This window comes from Solanum lycopersicum, chromosome 2 (genome assembly GCF_036512215.1).
Source record: "Solanum lycopersicum chromosome 2, SLM_r2.1".
Classification (NCBI taxonomy): domain Eukaryota; kingdom Viridiplantae; phylum Streptophyta; class Magnoliopsida; order Solanales; family Solanaceae; genus Solanum; species Solanum lycopersicum.
Window position 1 is genome coordinate 61,946,200 of NC_090801.1, and position 14,934 is coordinate 61,961,133.

General features: G+C 32.3%; 2 protein-coding genes across 2 annotated transcripts; one reads left to right on the top strand and one right to left on the bottom strand.

Annotated features, from left to right (window-relative positions):
* Positions 1–386: 386 nt before the first annotated feature.
* Positions 387–2,389, bottom strand: LOC101249230 (uncharacterized). Its single transcript, XM_004232566.5, has 2 exons — positions 2,031–2,389; positions 387–843 (listed from the first exon to the last, which is right to left on the bottom strand). Exons 1-2 carry the CDS (start codon positions 2,242–2,244, stop codon positions 713–715), a joined length of 345 nt encoding a protein of 114 aa, XP_004232614.1. The 5' UTR covers positions 2,245–2,389; the 3' UTR covers positions 387–712.
* A 1,417-nt stretch (positions 2,390–3,806) lies between these two features.
* Positions 3,807–7,636, top strand: LOC101248936 (protein TRIGALACTOSYLDIACYLGLYCEROL 2, chloroplastic). The gene is made up of 5 exons (XM_004232565.5): positions 3,807–4,662; positions 4,789–5,118; positions 6,470–6,585; positions 7,139–7,229; positions 7,312–7,636. Exons 1-5 carry the CDS (start codon positions 4,123–4,125, stop codon positions 7,402–7,404), a joined length of 1,170 nt encoding a protein of 389 aa, XP_004232613.1. The 5' UTR covers positions 3,807–4,122; the 3' UTR covers positions 7,405–7,636.
* The last annotated feature ends 7,298 nt before the right edge of the window (positions 7,637–14,934 follow it).

Below are 14,934 nucleotides of genomic sequence, written 5' to 3' on the forward strand. Positions count from 1 at the left end.
TCAATAGTGACAAAGTGAAAGAAATAAAATAAAAAATTGGTATGTCAAAATGTAAAGGAATAAATACCCTAAGGGTAGATGAACGCTTTGCAATTCAGTGTGATGGATTATTTGATCATTTGGTGTTGTTAAATATGCATATCATTTGTTTGAGGGTGTAATGGTCAAGGGTCTCCTGTTCCAAAAAGAAGTATGTGCTTATCTCCTGTTTGATTTATTGGGTTTCATATGCTCTGTGCCTGTGGTACTACTATCCTGGATGCAATGGCTGTGCTGACTGATTTTTATTTTTTTTGTTATACTTAGTTGTTGCAGCATTAAGGTTTGCTCAAAAACATGAACATCCAAACAATTGGAATGAGCCAAAAAGCAAAAGAAGGGTGATGTCTCCTAATCAGAAAACTAAAACATCTTTAACATTGTTGGATTACAGTCTACATGTTCATATTTCCTTTCAAGTTTAGCATGTTCCAACAAACTGTAAAAGGAAAATGAAAAACGCCATCTATTTTGTAAACAAATTTAAGAACTTGAGGCTTCATTTTGACAGCCCATGAACACAATCTATATGAGCATACCCACTCACATGCTCAAGTTCCAAGATACTCTACTACAATGTAAGATCATGAATCAAGGAGAGAATATGGGAGGGACTTGTCAACAGTAAGTAACAAGACATCTATCAGCTTAGCAAGATGGCTACCGCCTGCAGTCAAACATTCTTCCTCCTGATCTTTCCCTTGCCATGATTCTTCTTCTTAGCTATTTTAAGCTTCTTTTTCATCTTCTTTCCAAGAGGTTTTAGAGATTTTGAACTTTGATTGCCATCAGCCATCTCCACATCTGGAAATCAAAACAATGACAAGATAACATACTGAGGGGAGGCTAAAAATCAGGTGCACAAGTTTCAGCAGCAATAGCAGATACAGGACACTGGAGTAGAATGAGCAGTTAAATCTTACTCACATGTATTAATCTTTCCATAAAATTTAAATAGGAACTTATAATATTAGGACGCTAGTTGTTGGGGGCTGTTTCTGGGTTCCAAAAGAAAAAGGCATGATATGGAGTTGTGTCTTGATTGTGCACACTGATGATGTACAAGCTAAACTTATGAAACTAATGTATTCAATGAACTCTAGTAACGAGATATCTTCCTTTCGTGGCAATATGTTTCAGATAATTCATATAATTCCTCCTTTCATATCACTACTGGAATCACTGGATATACACACTGAGACAAAGTGGTTGATGCTGATAACTGACCGTTAATCTATTATCAGCGTTAACTGGCTAAATCATTAATCTCAATCTCTTAAATTAAGCCTCATCTGGAGTATCTTAAGAACTAGCAAAATTCACTAACAAAAAAGTAAGAAAAGATGAAGAGTTATTTTATGCATCATAATATCAGCTTTCAAAAGTTGACAAAAACGGTTCAATCCTGATTAGTTAGATTGCCTGTATGCATTATTCAGTCTGCTTCAATTTTTTTTATAATGGCGGTGCTTAGGCCAACTCGTGCACTCCTCAACTATGCATGTTGCTTGTTTGGCAACAATTTAGGACCTAAAGAACCTTAGCTTCACTCTCATGTGACATTGATGGTCTAAAAACTGTAGTAAGGAACTTGCCAACACTTCATGATATCTCGTCAAACTTCACATAAATATGAATCTACTATAGCCATATTCATGATATCTCCAAAGATAATATCTTCAAAGAAATATGAAGCTCCCATAGCAATACCCAGATACGTTCTTCATTCTTACATCTTCTCTATAAATTTTTATTTTTTCTGTTTTCCACCTTTCTCACACCACTCCATCCTGTCAAAATATCATACTCCAAAAACAAACACACAAGAATATAAATGGTAACAGCAGAAGATAAATTTGAAACCATAAAAAAAGAAATTCAAACTAGAAGCAGCCAAAGCAACAAAATTTTGGTCTTTTAGCAAATTTGATATCAAATTTATTCCAAATCAAGTAAAAGTGAATCGATGGGAAAAATAAATAGAAGCATACCCATTTTAGATTCGTCGTTAGAAGTAGAGGCAGAAGTATCCATGGTGGTGCGGCTGAAGGGAGACTTAACAATAAGCTTAGGAGCAGCAAGGGCAGCTTCTTGGGCAGCCAATTTAGCAGCTTCTTTCTTAAGAACAGATGGTTCTGTAGCAACTATATCCCTCCTTATAGCTCTCAGCCTCTTTTCCCTCTTTGATCTCATTGATTTCGCCATTTGTAGGTATCTCTGTTTTTTCTTCCTCCCGTTGCTCTGTATGCAGATTTTTGTTTAGGGTTTAAAGGAGGCAACAACGGCGCAGGTTATAAAAGCCCAAACACTAGAAATTATAATGCTTTAATTACGTTTTCACCCAAAACAATTCTTTATTTGCACTTTGTACGCAAATATATTGGGTCAGTGCGAAGGCGATTTAGTGAATACTAGTATTAGATTATAACCGCGGAAAGTAAATTATTAATTTAAATTAAATATTATAATTACACTGCTTCTCTCTAGGTTTTTCGATCTCCAGTTTCTCTCTTGCCTTTTTTGTTTTTATACAAACATATCAATGTATAAAATATATTTGTATTTGTATAAAGCGATAGAAAATTGTGTAAACAAATATTTCCGTTCTATATACATTTAAAGCTATACAAATGCAGATCTTCCCACGTAGGTTGTCATTTTCTTTTTTCCGTTTTATACAAACATATATTATACAAATTACAATATATAATTTGTGTTGTATAAAGCGAGAGAGAAAAACATTTGTTATATAAATGTTTTATTTCGATTCAAATGTATACAATTTAAATTTTATGCAAATGTACAAACACATAAATTTGAATTGAGAGGTTGTCAGTGATTCATACAAATGGCAGCAGAAATTATACAAATCTGAAGATCCTACCAACGAGTTATACAACTTGATGCTCCAAAGCAAACATTAAGTTTGTTATAAAACGCAATATACAAACTATAGTTATAACATACAAATATGTTTTGTAAGTTTTCTATATGTGAAAGTTGCTCATATAAATACTTAGGAGTGTTGATTATTTTTTTTAAAGGGCATTTTCTGTAATTATTTAGAGAACATAATTGTGTAACTTGTAAGTCGATATACGACAGTAATTAATTTGCTTTTACGTTGAGGGATAAACAATATCTCTCTATTTTCATTTATTTCACCTGAAGATTGAATAATATAGATATTTAATCGGTATTATCTAAATGACGAGATCAAAATAGCATACTTAGTGAAATTTTACAGAATGACCGATTTTTCATAGGAAAAAAGAACTTAATTATACGAATATTCTTATCATAATTACTAATTCTTCTGTAGTTAATATTTTACATGACTAATTAATTATTTCATATTAGATTTCAAGTCATATACATTTAAGTACATGTTTTTTTCTACTAAATATACTAAAATAGAGAGAGAGAGAGAGAGAGAGACGAGTGAGAACAAAAGGGAGGCAAATGAGATTTATCTATGTATTTAAGACATATGCAAATCACAATAGATGTATCTGGCGTGATCACATGTATCTCGAATATCAAATATGCGAGTGAGATATGAGGAGGTGAAATAGAGTTGCATATGTATCCATATACATGCGATGTACACTCGTATACAATGTATTTAGAACAGATTACATTCAAATTTGACTAATTTTATATCAATATACATGTATCTAAGCACATGAAAAAATTTGATAAGATTCATAATTTTGTAAACTATGATTTATCTAAATAATTAGCCCATGAACTAGTAGGATTTCGGTAAGTTATCCTTTTTCTTATGCTATAAAGGCCCAAAACGTCTAATCTGTCTCACATGGGCCTATAAGATCTGGTTTAGCCCATTTTCACTTTATCAGCCCAGCCTAGCCCATTTTCTATCCGCTCTCCTCTCAGTGATGAGAGTTCAACAGATTCAGTCAGTGGTTGATCTGCGCTAGGGTTGCTTCCAGCTTGAACCTTCCTATATGCTTCCATTTTGTTGATCTTCAATCTCGATTTTCAATTTCTCCAGCTCAATTTTTATCTATAGAACAAGAAAAAGTGTATAATTTTGGAAAGACAAGAAAAGAAAACTAGATGATGTCTGGAAATGCTTTAGTCCATGTATCAACAAATTCTACTGTTTTCCCCATCATACCCAGTAGAAGAAATGTGTTGGGTGATCGTTTTCTGTGTATAAAATCACCAATCAGGCCTAAAAATCGAACCTTTAGTGTGAAAGCAATGTCTGCAAATACGGGTCATAGTCAAGAACAAGAGCAACAACCCGAGTCATCTTCCGACCAGAAAGGTCCACTTTCTGTTATTTTAGATGTTCCCAGGAATATTTGGAAGCGAACTATGCGTCCATTGAGTGATTTTGGGTTTGGTAAAAGGAGCATCTGGGAAGGTGGGGTTGGGTTGTTTATCGTTTCGGGTACTGTGTTGTTGGCACTCAGCTTAGCTTGGTTGAGAGGGTTTCAGCTGCGGTCTAGGTTTAGGAAGTATTTAGCTGTGCTTGAGTTTGAGCAGGCTTGTGGCATCTGCACTGGCACACCTGTTAGAATCAGAGGAGTAAGTATTGGTAATGTGATTCGAGTCAATCCTTCCTTGAGAAATGTTGAAGCTGTTGTTGAGGTGAGCGACATGTATCTTTGCTGAACACATTTACTGAATTATATATATTTCTTTTGAAGTAATAAGTAGTTGTTCTATAGTTGCTTGTGTATGTTTTGATCTTAAACATTGATTATGTGTTTATAGGTTGAAGATGATAAGATCATTATTCCTCGAAACTCGTTAGTTGAGGTGAACCAGTCTGGTCTTATCATGGAAACCATGATTGATATCACACCTCGAGATCCAATCCCAATACCTTCTGCAGGGCCCCTGGATCCGGATTGTGTTAAGGAGGGTCTGATAATTTGCGACAGGCAAAAGATTAAAGGACAACAAGGGGTTAGTCTAGATGCATTGGTTGGAATATTCACACGTCTTGGCCGTGAAGCAGAAGAAATTGGTTTGGCGAATACCTATGCTTTGGCTGAGAGAGCTCTAAATGTTATTGAGGAGGCGCGACCGCTGCTTACAAAGGTTTGATGCACTTTACATTTATTCACCTCCCATTTCATTCTTTTTGTATGGATGATGTTTAATCTGCTTACAAAGGTTTGATGCACTTTACATTTATTCACCTCCCATTTCATTCTTTTTGTATGGATGATGTTTAATATTAAGGATAAAAGAAGAAGGAAGTCTAACAAACAGATGAATTTAACTTCTGTACTTTTAGCTTAAGATATGGTTATGCAATGATATAACTTGTTGAAATTCTGTTCTTCTCTATTTATGATTCATAACATCTTTATGATAAAAAATTTGTTCTGTATTTTTTTCTTTAAAGACCTAGAGTCATGTATGGAAACATTTTTAAAAACACTGATATTCTAAGCTTAGGTTAAATCACACATCTCTACTTAGTTCTTTCCACCAACTCACTATGTTCTACACGTCTACACCCTATAAAAGTGTAATGCGTGATGTATGAGTTGTACTAGAATCTTATGGACTTCAATCCTCTTTGACAGCATCTGTGTAAAGAGCATTGGTGTAGATATTTCACTGTAATGAAATTTGTAAGTTGGATAACACTTAAATTTGGAGAACTCTTAGTTAAAAGACCCTGGTTAAGTTAATATGTTTCTGGAAGTGCAGAAAGTGATTACTGAGGTCATTAGCTTGGGAAAGCCCACAGTATATTATACCCCAAGTTATGATCTGCAGAGGAGATATGTGAATGAATTGTCAGACAAGATCTGCTTGATTGCTTTGCAATTCTTTTTATGAAGGATTTTTTTGTCACATGTGCATGCAAAACTAATTTGAGTTAGAATATCTTGTTTTGAATGCAGTAAAACTATTAATCAAGTGCTTAATAATACAAGATTAATTTTATAAGTCTGCTTGACTATTATTATCTCTAGTATGTGTATCTGTTTGAGAATTCTGTCAGACACTAACATCTCGTGCCTCATGCAACCATTTCTATTTACAGAAAAATGTTCTCTTGTTGACAAAATTAGTCTAATCCAGTTTGGACTTATTGATGTTCATTCAGTACACTAATATGTCATGTAGTGCATATTCTAAATAATATGTCCAAAGCAAGTGCACAACTATTGTTAGTTTGTCAGATGTTAGGTGGTAAGTGTAAAACTGTGAGTTGTAAGTACGGCTGCAATATGTGTTTTCCTATACCACATTCATCAGTATCAAGCTATAGGACCATTTATAGAGGAGGAGGGGAGAACTGAAACAGCGGTCAATGTTGGGCATACAGTTGCACTCATCCTATTATGCTACTTGAGCAATTTATGTGTTCCTTGCAGGTATTTAGTATATTCTCATGTATGAACATTGTACCTTTGATGTAGTGACACCTCAGATTAAAGCCATGGCTGAGGATGTCCAACCTATGCTAGCTGATGTTCGTGATAGTGGCTTACTGAAGGAAGTTGAGAGTTTAACCCGAAGTCTGGCACTAACATCTGAAGATATAAGGTAAATCAGTAACTTATGGTAGCTTCTTTTCTAAGGCAAGGGTGAAGTAGTCCTAGACCTTTATAAGATATACTTGGTACTTGTTAGTTTGACTGAGAATAGAACTGGGTGATACAAATTAAGTTTTGCTCATGCTGCTCACTTGTGAGCTATATATTTGGAGTGAGACCAGTTATGTAAGAAGTTCAAATAAGCAGATAGCAAGTTCAATGAAAAAGGCTTCACAAACATGGCATGCTTTTGTACATTATCAAGAATTCTAGATAGCCACATATTGAACTCATGCTTTTACCCACGTCATAGGCCATTCTCCACTAGGACACAACTTTGGATGCTTTCTTGGTTGAGTATACATGATGTGAAAAGGGCTAAACATTTCTAATTTCCTGGTCGCAACAGTGAGTTCCTTTTATTGATATCAAAAGTGGAGTTCAAAAGATAGTAACTCTTCTAGGTGATCCCCAAGTTATGCATCTACTTTGAGGTTGCTTCTGTTACTGTTTGCTTTAGGCATGGAATCTGCTTTTACAGTGTTTTATGAACCAAATTGCAGGAGAGTGCACTCCACGGTCATGACTCCTGAGAACACCGAATTGATACGGAAGTCTATTTATACGCTGGTCTTCACTTTGAAGAATGTTGAGGTAATTTCCCGCGTGGTAATAGTCATTCTAACACGTCAATCACTTTCATGCTTTGTGATTCATCATTTGTCACATTATGCAGAGCATTAGCTCCGACATTTTGGGATTCACTGGCGATGAAGCTACTAGGCGCAATTTGAAAATGCTTATCAAATCGCTAAGCAGGCTATTGTAAAGTTGATTAATGTCTTGCAATACTACTAGCCTGAGAGAGGTTCCAAAGAGGAGAGGTTGTTCTGTTTGGCATTGACAAGAGTCCTTGGGCTATGGATTATAGGTTTTCTGCTAATTCAAAAGGATTTCAAGGTGTGAAAGCTTCCCTCTTCACCTTTGTTCTGTGTTAGAAATTGCAATATAAATGTCATTAGAAGATGGTTTCACTAATATGAATTTTGATTGTTTGGTCACTTTCTCTTTTGAGTTTCCTAATATCAGCACCTCATGTTTTCATAAGTTATTTGTGTGTTAAGGAGAAGGTATTCCAGATCTTAATTTAAAATAATACTCATTTTATGAGGTGCTACTATTTAGGGTGACTTTGGTACAAAGGAATTTTTTTTCCCCCTGTTTTCTTGAAAATATAAAACAAGCCATAAATTGTTTATCTCAAGAGTTTCTATACCTAATCTATTAAATTTATTGGAGGGGAGGGGAGAGGAGAGGAGAAAATAATAAATTTAGAGTGTCACGAAAATTTAATTTTTTTATTTTTTATTATGAAAACTTGTGAAAAGTCTTCCTACCAATTAACACATCCTTTGACTAATCAAACATGGGCGAAACAATTTTTTCTTCACTTAAAACTCTTGTTAAGAACTTGGAATTATTTACAAATATATATATATCAATTGAGAAAAAATCACAAACATTAAGGTGAACAAAGTATGTGATGCTTTGCTCATAGCCATGTCTTAACTAGAGTGTATTAGTGATTAATTACAAAGAGAAATTCTAATTTGATTTGTACAAAAATATTGCCACCCCTATTGAGATATATATAGTGTAATCTCTACAATTAGTCAAATCATTAAAAATAAGTTAATTAAAGGTGAATTTTGTGTGGATTAATTAACCCAAAAAAGGGAAGAAAAATTCAAAGCTTAAAGCATGTAGTTAATTTTGTCATAGAACTTAAAGACACTATAGAATAAATTTCATAAACTTATAGCGGGAAATTATTTAATAAATATTTCTTTAATAGTGGTTTTACAAAATTTAATTTGACCATATTTACTTGGAAAAAAGTCTAAACACAAATTCTAATTTTTTTTAAGTGCAATAGCAAGTGCTTGCTAGACTTTTTTTTTTAAATGACCGATTAGTGAATTATTTAAAATATGTGAATGAAATTTTCTGATCACGTGGGACCATTATTTTTATTTATTTCTTCATTTTAAACTTATTTTATTTTTATTTTACCCCACCCCTCATCCCCATCAAAAAAAAAAAAATTAAAAAATATTCTATTTCAATTTGTTTTTCACCCCTACTCTTCACCCAATTCCACCGGCCCCTAAAAAAATAATTTATTTTTAAAAATTATTTTAAATTTCAAAATTTCATTTTTTTCACCCGTACATCCGGTCTCCATTCTAAGTTTTTTTTTTTTTTTAAAAAAAATAAATTATTTTTAACTTAAAAATTTCACCCCTTCCCTTGCCCTCCCCTTCTGCCAGATCTCCCCCCCAACCCCTACCCCACCCCCTCACCAAAAAAAATTTAATTTTTTTTTAAAAAAATATTTTCAATTTCAAAAAAAGAATTTCTCCTCTAATAAAAATGAAAGATATTTTTCAAAAACATTTTTCATTCAAATTAATCAAACGCTAAAAAATTTTCTAAAAAATATTTTTTACTTACCACCCAACATGAAAAAATAAGTCAAAACTCTACTTATTTTTGAAAGAAACCATTTTCGTTCCTACCAAACACCCATCATTTAAAAGTTAATTTTGGAACAACAAAATATATTACTCCATAGATAGTCACCATTAGTAATTTGTACCTTCCGTTCTTATCTACTTGTCACTTTTCAGATTAATTTTTGCATATTCCAGATATTAATGTAAAAAATATTTTTATTAAATCACCATTATTATTTTTTTAATATCATTTTATTACTTTGTTCATTCACACAATAAGTAGAGTAAGGGTAAAACTATAGAGAAAAAAAAAGGAGGATTGACTATCTCACGTAATATAATTTTTTGTTTATCTACATTGCGATACAATGAGTATTTTGAATCATTTTATGTAATGAATATAACAAAGTAAAGTAAAACATCATCCAATTCATTATTTTTGAATAGCTATGCTAGTGGTACCAGAGAAGTTAGTTCTGCTTTATCAACGAGAATAGCGAGGGACGAAAAATTATTTCATCCTTAATTAGAGATTTAGTATTCAAGCCCTATAATATATTGAAATTGCCTTTGGTACGAAATATTTACCTTCAAATACAAATTTTTTAATATAAATTTAGATACAATTAAGCTCTAATACACGAACATCAAATGAAAACAGAAAAAAGATTAAGTTTTGCTTATATTTTTAATGAAAATAAATAAATAAAAAGGTAATGGATAATTAACTTTAATGAATTATTGATTTTCATTCCTCCAAACATAAAATCGAATTTTTGTCACATTTTATTAAAATCATAGATCAAAGTACAAAAAAACATTTTTTTTTTCATCTATCCCTATTTCTAGTCATGTAAAATTTTTCTAGCATTGTTGATAGATTCTTGTTTTTCACATGTGCAATATCCACCCAAGCATATTCCGGTGCCTCTCTGAATGGGGACACTGCAGTAAAGTACACAATCTTGATTAGTCTTACATGGTGGTCCAAAAGCATCAACACGATGCAAACCTATAAAACATACAAAAAGAATCGAGTTAAAATTCATAAATCACGTTAGAATAAGGACAATTCGATGTACGAAGCATCAACAGCGAATGTATATGTATTGTAAGAGAGAGATATACCAATTGAGAGGAGAATCACAAACACCAAAGAGAACAAAGAAAATGAAGATTTGCTCATTGCCATATCTTAATTAGAGAGTATTAGTGACTAATAATGAAGAGAAACTCTAATTTGATTTGTAGAAAACATTGCAACCCCTATTGAGATATATATAGTGTAGAAAAGGTGATTAGAAAAATAAATGGAAAGGAACATTAAAAGCTCAAGTCATATAATTCATTTTGTGATAGAATTCATTGAATAAAGACACTAAATGATAAATTTACTCACCGTGGAATTTTTTTTTAAAAATGTTTATTTAATAGTGGATTTACATAATTTAATTTGACTGAATTTACTTGGAAAAAGAATTTAAACTGAAATTATTATATTTTTTCAGCGAAAAAAGGTCAACAATAGCTAAAAACTATAGAAAAAGGTTCAAAAATATCCTCCATCCATCTTTTGGTCTAAATCTATCCTTCTACCTATTTTTTGACTTAAAAATATCCTTCCATTAACCTTATAGCTCATTTATGTCCTTAAAACTAACAATCCTATCTTTATTTTTATTTTATTTTTTTAAAAAAATATTTATTATTTGTGATTCTCCTCATTGGATGAAATAAAATCTCCATATCAATTAGATTTCCTGCCATAATTTATCTAAGCCAAAAAGAATATACCTCTTAAAAAGACCTCAATTATTTTTAACTAGTTAACATGTTCGCGCGATCCTAACAACTATTTTGAAAATAATATCTTTTATAAATTAACACGTATTTAAAAAAAAAAAGCTCAATACTTAGTAAAAGCTATAAAATATTTATAATAATTGTTTCAATTTATAAGATATTATTTTTGCATTATTTTGTTAGGTTGTAAAGAACATGTTTTATATATTGAAAAAAATGTTAATTTAATTTTCTATTTGTCATGGATCATCAAATGAAACGCAAATAATCTCCACTTCTCGTTTTTTAAAAGCATGGATACTTATTTTTATATAAGGAACTACTGAACATAGACCTTTTTAAATATAAGTCTTCAATAGGATTTATTTAACAAAAAAACATACTTGTTAGGTACATAATCTTTTACAAAATTCTTTATTTTAAAAAAATTGTGCAAGTTAAAATATGAAAATTATTAAAAAGGATGTCAATAGTAATACAAAGGACAGAACAACTACTATTTCAATCAAACAAAATATAAATGTAAAAAATCATAACAATAAAATTGAAAAGCAATAAATATTAATATTTTAAAAAACAACTCAACACAAAATTATAGTCATTTTTATTTGTTTTAATTATCAAAGAATAATTATACAAATAATAAATAGTGAATATTTTAACTTTTGTGGAGTTACAAAATTCACTAAATGTATAATTATTTAGAAAAGATCACAATTTAAATAATGACAAAAATGCAAAGAATGGGAGAAAAAGAATAAGTAGGACTTTTAGTATATAAGAGTTTCTGTGGTTGTTTGTTTTTATATCATATTGAAATTATTTATAATTTTTTTCGTCTTCACACAAATTAAAAAAGTTTAACTTTATTTACTCAATATATTTCACTAAAATAATATTTCAATTCATTTTAGTGTGTATTTTGTATGTTTTGTTGTGGTCATTTTATTTAATTACTGAAAAGTTAGAAAATAAAAAAAAATTATTATTTAAGAAATTTTTTTAAAAATCTCGAGTTTTAATAAATAATACATACTCTGATACTCCCTCTATTTTAGAATAAGTGAAATTGTTGAGCCTTTTTTCATAGTTCAAAATAAGTGAATTGTTTCAAATTTAAGAGAGATGTTGAAAAATTCTTCCATTTTTGCCCTCATTTACAATGTTAAATAATTATAAAAGAAATGAATTTTTAAATACAGAATATGTATATGACGGCATCTGAAAAATAAATTATTTATTTTAACAGTTAATTAAAAAGCTTATTTATGAAATATATAAATAACTTAATTTTGAGTATATTTAATATATGATGTGTTGACACCCAATTTTTGACCCATGCCGGTATAAATTAATTATCGAGCTTCGTGAATTTTCCAAACTATTTAAGTTAATTAGTTTTTTAAATCTTGTTAAAATAATAATAATAATAAAATAAAAATATATATATATATATATATATATATATAAAATATATATAAAATATATATAGTACATGGATTTTATGCTACTTATCATAACTTTAGATAGTATATATATGTTACGTAATTATGTATATAGTTTGTATATTTTATGATTATTCAAAACCATCAAAAATATACATTTTTAAATGCTTTATCAAACTAGTTTAATTTAAATTATAATTATGCTTTTGAATTACTTTTTGCTATTTTTATAAATTATGTTACTAAATAAATAAGCTCGTTAATAAATTTATACCAAGTTCGTTTTATTTTAAATCAATTGGCTATTTGTTAAATTGAACCCATTTTCCCTTTCAATTTTAAAGAACCGAATTTGGGCCTTCTCCCAATTTACCTCAGGCGGCCCACGTCTTTAATCCAACCCACTAAATTAAATCCAACCCAACCCAAACCACTTTAATTTCCTACCCGACCCAGCCCCAATCTTTTGACCCGCGACCCGACCCGTCCCTCTTCCCCTTTCTTCTCCCCCTTTCCCCCACGCGACCCCCATTCCCAGAAAAGAACAATGAAGCCCCCCCCAGAAAAAGACAGACGCGACCCCCCAACGGAGATCCCGTCCCTTCACGCGTCTCTCTCCCTCATCTCCCACGCTCTCTTCCTCACTCGCTCTCTCTCTCTCTCCTCTTCTCTCTCCCTTCGCGCAGACCTAGCAGCAGGGAGGCTAAAGTTTTTGTCCGTGGTGCCAAGATCGCGCCACGTAGCTCGCAATCGGACGGCCCCCATCCCCCTCCCGTTGAAAATTTCGTACAAGGATTGTACTAGTGGCAGCTTCAACCTTATCTTCGTGAGTTTTGAATTTTGAAATGGAGGGCGAAGTCTCGATTTTGCCCCAAGCCTTTTCCAGTATTCCTCCGCCCTCCCTCTTTCGAAAATCCTATTTCTTCTTCTATATAAACCCCACTCCGTTTCCAGAATAGGGGGTTGGTTTTTCGGATTGGAAAAAATCGAGGTTAGAATTTTGAAAGGGGGACTTTTGGGTTTAAAAGAAAAGAATTTTCAGAGAGAGAGAATTGAGAAATGGTTAGTTGAAGTTCTTTGTTTTTTTTTTCTTCTGTTGTTGTTGTGTGAACTGGAAAATTTAGTTGGATTTTGAGGGTCGGAAGGAGTATAAGGGAAAGTCGAGTTGAAACTACGAAAGGGGGATTATCATTTTCGTTTGAGAGCCTCAAAAGTCGAAGTCGAAAGTTTCGTTTTCTTCTTCATTTCTTCTTTGGAACTGTCAGCTGAAGGTGTCCGAAACAGGGCTTGCCTTTCAGTCTTGATCGCGATGTCGTCATCTCAATCCGGCGACGCCAGCCCTCTACGCGCTTGCTCGAAATACTAGGTTCGCGGTGGAAGTCGTCGCTCATCGCTGCTCGTGTTCGTCTCAGTCGCTGCCCCCGAAGAGGTAAATCTTTCGTCTTCAGATGTTTTCCTCGTTTGTATATGTTTAATGACCTATATGGAAAGAGTTTCGTTGTCGTTGTTTGTGGGAATTCTGGTTTGCTTTCCGCCTAATCGTTAAATGTTATAAAGTTTGATTCTCTCTGTTGGTTTGAACTCATTGTCTGGCTGTTGAGTCTTTTTAGTTAGTCTTCTTGATATGTTTCTCTTGCGATGAAGGTTGTATTATGGAGGATAGTACAATATGTTTCTTTAATGTCAAAGTTTAGTGTGTTCGGTGTCTTGATGGATAGAAAGGGATATTTTCCCTCTAGGCAGAGTCTGCGGTTGCTGTTGCTCACGGTTGAGGGTGTCTCAATGGCACTGATCATCGTGAGACCATGTTGGCCGGTTGGTTCCTTTTCTCTTATATTACAAGTCGTTTCATTGAATCTTCTTGATATTCTCCATGTACGCCTAGGATTTTGGTTTAGGATGGCCTGAGGAAAAGGCTTCGATCGACCGCCTCTTTCTGTTTGTGTATATATTTGAAGTTTAAGTAGATCATAATGTGTTTCTCGAATGGCCTCCCTATTTGATAAACTCAAGTGTGTCATAGTAAGTTAAGGTGTTGTTGATCTGCTATATGTTATCGTCTGAGTCTTTTCTAATTGAATTTTATTGAGTATAATTTGGTAATCATTTGTATTGTGTTGATCAGTCGTTACACGGGTGGGGAACATCAAATTGTTTGATGTATGATTATTTGGGGAGTGACCCTTGTTCGATAGTGGCATAAGGACCCCTTCTGTTTTCTCCTCGCGGTGCCTTCAATATAACGTTAAAGATAAAAAGTGTGACTGTTCGGATTGTTTCTTTAATCTTGCTGATCATATGCCCCTCCCAGCCTAAATGTCTAAGTTTTTTTTTTTTATTTTTTTTATTTTTTTTCTCTCTCGTTGCTGCCCGCAAAAAAAAAAAAAAAAAAAAAAAAAAAAATATATATATATATATATATATATATATATATATATATAAATGTGTCATGTTATTGTATGTATTATTTATGTCACAAATTTTGACTATTAGACTTAGCTTATAAAAGTTCCACGTTCTTTTCTTAATTTCTTTTGTTTTATCGCATGTGAATTTTTTTGTGAGTCCGTCTTGGGACTTCATCTCCTTCTTCGC